Consider the following 12745-nt stretch of genomic DNA (forward strand, 5'->3'; position numbering starts at 1 on the left):
TATAATAAATAAATTTGGTGAAAAATACGACAAGATTCGCTCGTAAAGGGCTAGAAAGCTCAGAGCTCCGATCGCAAATCCAACATGGCGTCGCATGAGATCGCGCTCGCTGCATGTTTTGCGTTCTATCTTTTGATTGGCGCATAGAACAATGCTGAAACTTGGCCGTGAGAGGGATAACAGGGGCATGGGGAAAACTACGTGAAAAAATGTTGTTTTTGTCAGGATTTTCTTGTTTTTTTGGGCGATTTTTTGATATTGACCAATCACATGCGTCGATTTAATTGAAATTAATAATTAAGACTTAACACCTTTTAATCGATTTTGCGTTTGGCCTGCCTAGTTTTTACGCGGACCATTACTTAAATATGGCGGACGTGCTTCGAACCACTGCAGCAACTCACAAACGCTGTGCCGCTGCAATAATCGTTCCGAAAACAGGAAGGAACTGAATTTCCATGTATTTTCAAAGGTTCATCGCCATACAAAATGAAACGCTCAGACGGCAAGTACAGTTATTCAAGGCAATTAAATAGCTGAAAAGTTCGTATTAAACGCTTACGCGGAATCGGAACCCTTTATGGTCGCCCTGAGGCATCGCTCCATGTGACTTCCGGATTTAATACGGCATAAGTATGTATGTGTGCACGCTCAGATGTTTATTTTTAATGACGCCATTGCAAATAATTCGAGTGAAGGATAAGGTAAGCTCTACCATATGCAGTCTTTTATTAAATTTTAAAGTGTGATTGAAGATTAGCTGCCGATGAATCCCCGGCCAAGCGGCCAGGGTGTAATTTGAATCTACTGTTCCCGTGGACCCGCATTGAGAAAAAGTAACGTGATTTTTTTGGCTAACTTCCGCAGACCAAGAGTAGTGCGATTATGGCTATATTGGAGATTAGTATACACCAATTAAGGGGTAATATTCTCCAGTTTACCCACTTAACATTTTGTGAATATTATGATCTAGCTGTAGTTTCCGATTCTACGATTTTACCTATAAAGTAAAGATTCTTCTAGAAATGAGGGCGGAGTACCTGCAGAATACACTGCCACTTCGAAGCAATACCTCAGAAACAGTGGCTACATGGGTATGCGGCTACGCGGCTCATGGATTAAAGAACGAGGTATATTCATGCTACATGGCTATGTGGTAGCCAAGTAGCCACTGTTTTAGGCTAATAGCTTCAGAGTGGCAGGGTATTCTGCAGTTAAGCCACGACTTTCCAAGGGGTAAAAGCGACAAGCAACATGACTCTTAATACTGGGGTTTAACAGTGACAAGCGACATCATTAAAGCACTGAAATGCGACAGTGACCCAATTTATAGCGGGACAAAAGACAGCAACATTTACAGCTGTTGGAGCGAGTGGGCAACATCGGTTCTCAGAAACATGTGACATTGCAACACAGCTACCCCATTTGAAAGGCCTCAGAAATCAACCTGGAGAATCAAAATAATCAGAGATTCAGAAGAATTGTATATAAAAACTCACATTTTACTATAATTTCTCTGATTTAGCCTTTAATATAATGATTATAATAATAATAATCATAATAATTAATATATTATTATGATTATTAGTATTGAGACAGAAACCCATAAGGGTTGAAACGTGTAACGCGTGCGCACACAGCATGAATTTGAATATTCATTTTGCTAAGTACCATATTTGGAAACACGAAGAATTTGTACGCGAATGTTTTATACACGTAATGATCGACACACGCAACATAATTTTTGGTTTTGCGCTTAGTTGCTTGAATTTTGACCTAAACGCCGTAAATTTCTTACAGAAATTAACTAGAGAAATACATTTAAGTGTATCGAAGCGAAGTTCTCCAGACTATACTTCAAGAAGAAGAAACAGGAGAATTTAACCAAATTTAACTTTATTCAACCAAGCTTGTTCAAAAACAAGATTACGCCATCGAGCGTGAGCTAGCGCGCGCTGTGAATTTAATCCAAAGGTATAGAAATTTTGATTGGTTAAACGTTTCTCGTGATTTTCCAAATATGGTACTTAGTGTAAACGAATGTACAAACGCTTTGTACAATGCAAAACATAGGGAGTTACACGTTTCAACCCTTATGGGTTTCTGATTGAGAGCATAATACAATCTCTGTGTACGGTATATTAAATTTAAAATAAAATTAAGTTAAATTAAATTCTAGTTCCACTGTAAATGGGAAACTGCCTTTTTTCTTTGGGGAGAGGGCCAGAAAGAATAGAAATAAGCAAGAAAAAAAAAATATTTCATACAAGAATGTAACTTTTTGATACAGCAGTGCACCTTGTACTGACATGGAAAGCGCAAGTGCTGTGGATAATCTGCAAATTAAGGGACTTCAGGACCAACTGGTGAGTGTTAAACATACTTCTCAGTAAAAGTTAATCGTATTTATTTAGAAGCTTAATTAGTATGAATAGAGAAGCATCTTTCTTTGGCACCTTTAACCCATTGACTTCTGGGGTTTTTTGACATTCAGTTTTTGGTCAGTTATGAGCTAAATAAGCTCACAAAGATGCTTAAAAAGCCCCTCAATATATGAAGGCACGAGGATCATTTCATTCATTTCACCATTTATACATAGTTCACATATATGTCTTTGATGTAATTGTTCACTTTGTCATCTTCTCTACATGCGGGACATTAGGACTCACAATTTCTGACCTGCTCTCAACATATATCAAGGCTTCAGAGCTCAGTTGGTAAAGCAATGCATTGGTATCGCGGAGGTCACGAGTTCAAATCCCGTTGTAGCTGTTGTGGTTTAATTTTTTATTTGGTTATTTTTCAAACCAGTTTGATTTTTATTTTCCTTTGTTTCAGATTATGATAATGAATAGGAGACAAAATAAAATAAAAATCAAACTGGTTTAAAAATTTTAAACCAAATATAAAATTAAACCATAACATAGCCTTGAAATTTTTTCAGGCTAAAAAATGCAATTGCTCAAATTGCTAATTACATACTGCGAGGAATCATTTCATTCATTTCATCATTTATCGTATGTTTTCGCCCCGCCTGGGGGGGGGGGGGCGCAGTTCACATATATGTCTTTCTTATATTCACTTTGTCGTCTACTCCACATGCGGGACATTAGGACCCACCACTGACCTGCTCTCAACATATCAAGGCTTCATAGAGAAGTTATTAGAACAATGCGCTGGTATAGGGCCGGGGAGGACATGGGTTAAATCCTGTTGTAGCCTTGAAATTTTTTTTCAGGCTAAAGATGCAAATTATTGCTCAAATTGCTTACACACTGTAAGGATCATCTCATTCGTTGCATCATTTATCCCCAGTTCACACACGTCTTTAATATATTCACTTTGTCACATGATTTTTTGATATTTTGTTGGGATTGCATGGTAAGCGCAGTGGTGAGAGCGCTCACCTTCCACCAATGTGGCCTGGGTTCGAATTCCAGACCCAGCATCAAATGTGAGTTTGTTGTTGGTTCTCGTCCTTGCTCCAATGATTTTTCTCCAGGTTCTTCGGTTTTCTCCCCGTCCATAAAAACCACACTAAATTCCAATTCGATAGGGAATCTGAGGGCCACAGGTTTGTTAGTCAGTCTAGACTATTAATTGCAACCCTCATAAAATAATTCTAATTTATTAATTTGATCTATTTATTATTTATCCTTTTCCTCTAAGTCGGTGTTTTTCCCATACAGACTTTGTACAAAAGACAAGTGAAAGAACTTAGAGAGGTTGATGATAAAAAGGCGAAACAATTGCAAAAGATGAGCAATGAGATTTGTCAACTCAAAGAAGAGAAGTGAGAAGTCTCTAATTAAGTGATTGACATCTAATTTCTCTTTAGTAGAAACTCGGCTGTGTTCTATTGGAAATCCGCGAATCTGATTGGTTCTCCCACTGATTTCTATTCGCCGATAGAAAACAGTCGCGCGCTCGCGTAGCTCTTTAAGCGGTAAATTTTCTTGATTTTTGTCTTCAAAGTGCACAATATTGTAGGTTTTGGATTGAAATCCTTTAGAGTTTCTACTAAAACAATTAGACTACTCGCCCTCGTTTTCTATGAGCGATAGTCAACTCGGCTGCGCCTCGTTGACTATTTGCTCATAGAAAACTCGGGCTTGTAGTCTAATTGTTAAATAAAATATAAATACAGAGTTAAGCACGTACTGGTTAGGAGAATTGCGAGCTGTGTATTTTACAAACGTGTCACTTAAGAACGATTGCGCTAATTGTTTATGTGCATCCTTACTGTGCATGTAATTCATGATGCTTGTCATGCCACGTCATGCATCGTGTGCGCACGCTGAGTCAACTATTTAAACATATACATGTTATTGTGTAGGGCTCGTAGCCACTGCGTAAACTTCACTTTCAGTTTACTCTCTTAAGTGGTCGGCGTCCCCCACATTTTTTTGATAGACAGCTTTCTTAATAATTCTCCACGGCTTGTAAAAAAATAACATGAACAAACATCAATGTGGGAAGTTTGAAAGATTTCAGTTTTTCTGTCCAGGCAGGATTGAATTCTGCCCTCCTACGGCGGTTATAGGCAGTTACAGTTAGACGAGTGCAAATGTGATCGCTATTTATAGCTAAATGATTAGATTTACTTCAAGGAATGTTACCAGTTGAATCATTTTGATTATTAGATTGACATATTAAACAATATTTGGCACAGAACATTGCATTTTATGGATTCATTTGCAATATTTTTGGACAAATTAACAGACACTGCAGCGATATTCAGCTTTTGAATCAGTAGAGACTCAGAGGGATCACTGATCAGAGGTACAGATTGCTATATTATCATTCAGAAACTTGCTGAAAACCGACATAGATATTTTATTTTTCAGGGAGTCTCTCTCGACCCAGCTGAAATCGGCACTGACTATGGTTGACTCAGAAGAGCTGGCGAGGTCCATTGCCAAAGAACAAGTAAGTGCAAGTCTTGTCAGTTGGCGACCAGAGAGGGAGGTATGAAATTCAGGCTAGTACTGTGTGCTGCATAAGGGATGATTCACGAAGCGTGTGGGCTTACGCGAGCGAAGCGAGCGGAAGAGCGGGAACTGAGAGGGAGTACGGGGGCCTTACTCAGGAGCCTGTTCGCAGGCTACCTGCATTTTTTTAGCACCTCAACTTTGATGAATCAATACTTACGTCTATAACGACTCCTTTTCAGTTGATGCAACAGTTTTGGTATTAAACAGATGCCAATTCACTGGTGAACAAGTTATGATTATTTTTTTGACATTCGAAGTCAAAAAAGCAACGGTTTATAACTTGTTAAATATAATAGAAGCACCCTTAATTTCACTTCAAGTGCTTGTAACTCAAAAACGAGCTCGGTGAGCCCCATTTTTTATGATGGAATAATGATCACCATGTTAAAATACAACTGAACAAATGCTAGTTTAGAGCACTTAAACTTTACCTATTAGACCGCTTTTTTTTTTGGGGGGGGGGTTTTTTTTTTGTTAAACAGTGTGTTTGGTTGTGGATGGCTCGGATGGAAATAGATTGCAATTTGAATACGTTAGCCACCGTTTTCAAGTTGTTTCCGCGCACCTTCCAAAAAAATTGATTTTTTTAGCCGAAAGTTTGATTTCTTAAGGTTATATCTTCAGTTAAATGTTCAATCTCAGAACAGTTTAGTTCACGAAACTGCGAAATCCCTGGGACTTAGTCCCTTAACGTTCTTAGCGCTTCTCCAGTCTACCACTTAAATATCACAATTTAGTTCTTTTATTCCCATGCAGATTTCTAATCTCGAGCAAGAAAAGACCATGATCAAACTGGAGGTCAAAGAAAAAGGCACACAGATCAGTCGGCTTAAAGAGCTTAACCAGCTGTTGACAGACAACTTGGATCGGGGAACATCCGAGAAAAACGAACTTAATTCTAAGATTAAGAGTTTACAAGAAGGTAGGTTAATCCTGTGAAGCCAGGTTAAAAAAGGAATTAGAACTAGCAAGAATTAATTGAGGGATGAGAAGTAGGTCATTTATGGCATCAAAGTGGTGGGATTTGATAATTTATTTAGAATACTAAAAACATGCTTCTGTTTACTTGCATGAAACTGACACAATGCAGCCTAAAGAACAGCCTGTTCCAGGTGTTTAGGTAAGTAGGGAGGGGGGAATGGTGCAAAGAAGAGTGACAGATGAAAACGGCGAGCAAAAAAATAGGGATGGGACTAGCTAGGGAGAGGAAGCGACACCTCATCCCTTCCCTATTTTTTTTCCTTTTCGCGCCGTTCCCCACTAATTGAACGCCTGGAACAAGCTACCTAAAGGGCCTTGTGATTTCAATTTTCTCATGTTTAGAAGATCATTAGTTGAGTCATGTTAAGGAATACTACTTGCTCGACTTTGAAAGACCAGGGCGACGCCCCAAGCGAACTGTCAGCTGATAAAATTCTTGGGCGTGCAGTAGGCACATGCAGAGAAGTTTCAAAACTCCATGTCAAACTTTATACAGGCTCACTATACTACTTTGGAAAAGCTGACCATCTCAGTCATCTTTTGTATTTATATTTGATTATTCGTAGTGATGAGAAATTAGATGCTGATAACAAAGATTTCACAGGGTGAAGCGATATAACAAATAATAGTATAAATTTGATTGTTAAACCAGAGCTCAAAAGCTTGAAGAAGAAGCTGGATAGTGAGAGAACTTTAAGAATTCAAGCTGCGGACAAACTGGCAGAGTTGATGCACAGGAAAGACCGTGAATTACGCATGCAAAGAGTGGACAGAAGTTGCAACTGTTGGCACTCATCAGACGATTTCTAACGAAGAAAATCTCAGTCCCTCAGCGATAGAGCCAATTTATACATTGAAATTTATATTTAAACGCTATTTCGTACACCGAAGAACAAGTAGTCACCTTCGCAACTGTTTTTTGGGTTGTCACGCGAGGCTTCTTCCCCCCCCCCCTACCCCCACACACATACACACACACGTGGGGAGGGGGAGGAAGAGTTGCATGACGAGCCCAAACAACGGCTGTAAAGAAGAGTGAAGAACAAGACTTATTTTTACCATTATATTTTGTTTATTATTACGCCAACAAAATACATACATACACATACACTAAATGACAAGATGACAACCGCGCAACTAATTACAAGACAAAGTTAAGTTATCATACTTACACTAAAAACAATACATTACTCGCACTAGTAACAACACATACTTACAATAGTTCTCTTATTTCCATTTAATTCCTCCCATTTCCCAGTTCTCCCAATTTTTTTTTTAAAAAAAGGATCCTTGATTGCTAATTTTTCATAGCAATATATTCTCCATTTTATAATAAATTTTAATTTTAAGGTTAAAGCTTTCAATATTAGGGCATACACCATTTTTGCTATTAACAGTATATAATTTAGTAAGGGGGTTTGAAAGGATGATTTTACTAAAGGCCGATTTACACGGTACGATTTTGTTGCATGCGACAAGCTTACGACACACCTACGACAGTCGTAAGCGAGTTGTAGGTTCGATTTAGTAGGCCTGTCGCAAGCGTCGCAAGCATTTTGTTGCATGCGACAAGCTTACGACACACCTACGACAGTCGTAAGCGAGTTGTAGGTTCGATTTAGTAGGCCTGTCGCAAGCGTCGCAAGCATGTCGCAAGCATGTCGCACGCGACAAAATCGTACCGTGTAAATCGGCCTTAAGTATAACGTCTTTTAATTTTATTCTTTGGTGTTTTATTGTTTGGTTATTTTCTTCAAATCTTCTCCAGAACATTAGATTAGAGTAAGGACAGTAATAAAGAACAAGGCGCTATGCAGTTTTTATAAATTTTATCAACTTGAGTAAACATTGCACTGTTTCAGTCTGTAGCATTAGATTATATCGGGTGTCTTGATTAGTATGTACAATTAACCATGCCAGCGAAGGTTATTTATTTGACGGATTTGGAAGCTCTTGGAGTGTATCCCAGAGAAAGAGTTTCATTGTAGGAAAAAAAGCTAGTTTCCAAGGTTACTGAGGTTGGTAGTATCCTCGATTTTGTTTGTTGTTGTTCTAGACTTTATAACATAGTTTGCAGATTCTATAATATTTGCTTGTAGTTCGGTGCTTGTAAGTTATAAGCTTTTGGTTTTCCAGTTTTCTTGCGTTTTTGCTTCCAATGTTTAGAAAACCCCGAATAAATTTGAGATTTTTATGCAGGCTGTTTTGGTCTCGTTCACTGTGTGTTTGTGTGCCTTATATTGAGAATTGTGGGTGGGAAGATTTCTCTGATGATAGAATTGCGGATACCCAGATGAAAGAGCAACCCACCCTTGAGGTAAGATAAGTATAATCCTGAGTGGATACGCAGTGGAAAAAAGAGCAACCCACCCTTGAGGTAAGATAAGTATAATCCTGAGTGGATATGCAGTGGAAAAAAGAGCAACCCACCCCTGAGGTAAGATAAGTATAATCCTGAGTGGATATGCAGTGGAAAAAAGAGCAACCCACCCCTGAGGTAAGATAAGTATAATCCTGAGTGGATACGCAGTTGTTAAACCATAAAAAGTTGATGTTTTTGAACGGTTATTTTGCATAACAATTTTAAGTTTTCGCGTAATACATTCTTTTCGTTTGACACCTTTTGTGAAGTTATTTTTATCATCAAACACTTATTTCATCTTTGATTACGATATCAATTATATACTGATTTTTGAGAATGTTTGAATTGAGTGTAATTTTGGTTGAAGTTATCTTTCTTATCTAGTGTGTGTTTTTTGTAACGAGAGTCAAGGTTTCTTGTGAGTTAGTTGCCGGAAAACAGTTTTGTTCGACTATTGAACGACAAAGTAAATTCATAATATTTATTCATTCCTAGGTAACCTACACTATCAACCATTGTATTAAGGTCTTTAAGAACAAGAGACATACTTGTTTGCTATTTATGATTAAATAGATCTTGACCTTTTTGACCTTAGATTGGTCAACCACGGATTCTTTCCTGGAATAACTTGTTTTCTGACCTTAAGTTGTTTTATACACTTTTATTCGGTGATATTTTTCTAGCAGGAAACCTTGACCCTATTTTCCCACGTTCTGTAAGTGACAAAGAACCTTTTTAACTATTGTACAATGTTTATTCATTTTTGTACACCCTTGTTTGAACAACCATGTACGTAAGTATTCTTTTAAATTCGGCTTGTACAAACGACTGCCCTGAACTCGTAAACAACTTAGTATTCATTTATGGAAAGGGGTCGGACTGTAGTTACCGAATAACACGCCCCTTCTTCTTCGAGTTTAGTGGAAAAGTTGTTGTTGAACTTTGTACACAAAGAAACCTATTTTCAGCTCTAACTGTACAATTGTATTACTTGTAACTGTTTTTGTTGTAGAAAAACAATGTTTGTAATTTTTATATTGCTCGCGCTGTTTTATTTTGGCCAGTTTACGTTCGGTTCGTAAGGAAATTTTGGACAGAAAAGCGTTTTCGACATCGCAATAAGCTCGAAGGTTTTTATGTTAATACCTAAACGCGCAGTCGTACTACAACGAAAACTAACTGCGCAAGTCATTACGTAAGCTTAGATACATCAAATTTGGCGTTTTGACAGAGATTGACAGCTAGAAATCTGGCCACTTTAAAAGAGCGCGAGTTGTTTTAAACACCAGAGAGAATTGAGAACAACTTTGTCAGTAAAGGTTCTACGCCTGAGGCAATGTTATTAAAGAAGTTGAATCAAGACGAAGTTGACCGTCATTCCTGTTTAAAAGTGGGAACTGCTAGTCCCCCTTAAAACCCGGAAAAAAGAGCAACCCACCCTTGAGGTGAGATAAGTATAATCCTGAGTGGATACGCAGTGGAAAAAAGAGCAACCCACCCTTGAGGTAAGATAAGTATAATCCTGAGTGGATACGCAGTGGAAAAAAGAGCAACCCACCCTTGAGGTGAGATAAGTATAATCCTGAGTGGATACGCAGTGGAAAAAAGAGCAACCCACCCTTGAGGTGAGATAAGTATAATCCTGAGTGGATACGCAGTGGAAAAAAGAGCAACCCACCCTTGAGGTGAGGTAAGTATAATCCTGAGTGGATACGCAGTGGAAAAAAGAGCAACCCACCCTTGAGGTGAGGTAAGTATAATCCTGAGTGGATACGCAGTGGAAAAAAGAGCAACCCACCCTTGAGGTAAGATAAGTATAATCCTGAGTGGATACGCAGTGGAAAAAAGAGCAACCCACCCTTGAGGTAAGATAAGTATAATCCTGAGTGGATACGCAGTGGAAAAAAGAGCAACCCACCCTTGAGGTGAGGTAAGTATAATCCTGAGTGGATACGCAGTGGAAAAAAGAGCAACCCACCCTTGAGGTGAGGTAAGTATAATCCTGAGTGGATACGCAGTGGAAAAAAGAGCAACCCACCCTTGAGGTAAGATAAGTATAATCCTGAGTGGATACGCAGTGGAAAAAAGAGCAACCCACCCTTGAGGTGAGGTAAGTATAATCCTGAGTGGATACGCAGTGGAAAAAAGAGCAACCCACCCTTGAGGTAAGATAAGTATAATCCTGAGTGGATACGCAGTGGAAAAAAGAGCAACCCACCCTTGAGGTAAGATAAGTATAATCCTGAGTGGATACGCAGTGGAAAAAAGGGCAACCCACCCTTGAGGTAAGATATGATAATCTAAGATAGATATAATTCTGTGTGGATACGCGAATACTATTAGATCGGAACGATCTAGAAGATCCCAAACGATCCTCAAAATCCCAAAATCAAATTAGATTAAATCAAAATGAAATGAATCTAAATTTAATTCAAACTTATTTTAATATTAATGTTAATTTAATTTGATTTTAATTTAACTTCAAAATTTAAAATTCTAACTGAAATTTAAAATGAAACTAAAAGTTAACTTAAAACTAACTTAAAATTAAATTAATTTAAGTTAAGTTTAATTCAATTTGATTTTAATGTAATTTGATTTTAATTCAATTTTAAAATTTAAAATTTTAATTTAAACTGAAAATTTAACATTAAAAATTAAAATCAAATTAAATTAAATGAGATTAATTTTTATTTAAATTTAATTAAAATTCAATTAAATTGAAATTTAACTTATTTAATTTAATTCTAATTTAATTTTAATTTTATGAGCTTAATTTTAATTAAAATAAACTAAAAATAACGATCTTAATTTTGATTTAAAATTAAATTATAATTAAACTAAAAATGTTCGGGTTGTAGCCAGGCATGTTAAAAATTCGAATTTATAAGTTGACACTGGCTAAAAATATTGTTTTTGGACGTTTCGGCAACTACTGTTGCCTTCTTCAGCAAGATAAAAATGCAAATGTTCAACGGCGTCCTGTTACATATTTTATCAACGTTGACGTTTATCACTATCCAGTAGATAAATGTCGACAAAATAAACTTCGCTATCGGATGGATAGCGTTATCCACGGAAGCTCTCTGTAGCGGTCCTACTGGAACCGAGTACTGTATGTAAGATCGCGCGACTCACTGGAAGGTTGGTAACCAGTGAGCTTGTTGCTTCAAAATGGCGGCAGTTTCAAGCATGAGCTACTCAACTATCGGTGTTTTCGTTGGTAATTTACATCATGTGAAAGGAATTACAGACCAAAACTTTTTTCTTTGTTCTTCAGTGGGGCTACTGATTACTGAAACGTCAGCTGCTGGTGGTATATGCTCTGCTGCTAAAAGTACGGAAATCAAACCTTGCGAGTCAAGAGAAGTTGTTTTCTGGTTTACCAGCTTTTACCGGCACAAAAGGCAGCAATTATGTGAAGTTGGAAACATTAGGACCATTTAAAATTACCAGGTATGATCTACATTAGGTCTTTATAGGAAAATCTTTCCATGTGTTCTCGTTCAAAGAACGATTTCCCCCTTACAGGAAAGTGTTTGAAACCCGGAGGGGTGGGGTGGAGGGGGGGGGGGGTACTCTGTATATTTTTGGGCGGGGGCGTGCCGCTGGTACTTTGAAACCCTTCAGACTGTATCGCTATCAGTGTTTTAATTGAAAACCATCTGTCAACAACAATGCCACGATGATTTTATTTACGTTTAGGAAAGCCTATTTCTCTTCTGAGTTCCTATTCCTATTCTGGTCTTAACTTGTCATGCTACCTGCACCAATCAGTTTCCTGGCAAATGATACTCTTTTCTAAAACTCTTTGATTTCTATACCCTATCCCAGACTAAACTGCTCAAAAGCCATACCCTTCCAGGGCGTCAAATTGCGCCCAATACAGGAGCCAATGCGACTAAATTTTTCACTTTGGCGACCAAATCCTGAAGCGCACAATCGACCTCAAATCGCTTGGGATCACTTAATTCATCAAAAACTGCATATCTCGTAAAAAAAATCGCACATGGTCCGGTGAGCAAAGTACACAATAACTTCTTGCTTCATCTAAAGATCTTACATCTCAGCTAAATTTATTAGTTTTGAAGGTTATTTACCTGTCCAAAACTGTAAGAAAACCTCTGATATGGTTTGCAATCAAGTGTTGTTATATGTATATATATATATTTTTTTTTTTGGGGGGGTGGGGGGGCAACTTCCTTTTTCAGTTTCAACTTAGCCACACAAACAGCCACACAATAAATTTGCTCTCTATCTTTGCTCTTTGTATTGTATTGAAGTTTACAAGGGCGCAAAATGGTTCCATTAGAAATGTTTAAATCCATAGATGAAGTCAAAAAACATCGCCAAATGACTGTCAAACATCGTATATAGTCTTCGATGCGTACATGGCACGTGCTTCTAT

General features: G+C 37.8%; 1 protein-coding gene across 2 annotated transcripts; it reads left to right on the forward strand.

Moving 5' to 3' along the window:
• The first annotated feature begins 368 nt into the window (after positions 1-368).
• LOC144645211 (rho-associated protein kinase 1-like) lies at positions 369-7496 on the forward strand. Of its 2 annotated transcripts, none has more exons than XM_078504706.1 (6): positions 369-704; positions 2291-2366; positions 3690-3793; positions 4848-4929; positions 5751-5916; positions 6628-7496. In XM_078504706.1, exons 2-6 carry the CDS (start codon positions 2310-2312, stop codon positions 6783-6785), a joined length of 567 nt encoding a protein of 188 aa, XP_078360832.1. In that variant the 5' UTR covers positions 369-704; positions 2291-2309; the 3' UTR covers positions 6786-7496. The 2 variants fall into 2 exon arrangements, with proteins under 2 accessions (XP_078360832.1, XP_078360831.1); XM_078504705.1 differs by having other exon boundaries at positions 2294-2366.
• Positions 7497-12745: the final 5249 nt, after the last annotated feature.

This window comes from Oculina patagonica, chromosome 3 (assembly GCF_052425735.1).
Source record: "Oculina patagonica isolate OP01 chromosome 3, crgOcupat, whole genome shotgun sequence".
NCBI lineage: Eukaryota > Metazoa > Cnidaria > Anthozoa > Scleractinia > Oculinidae > Oculina > Oculina patagonica.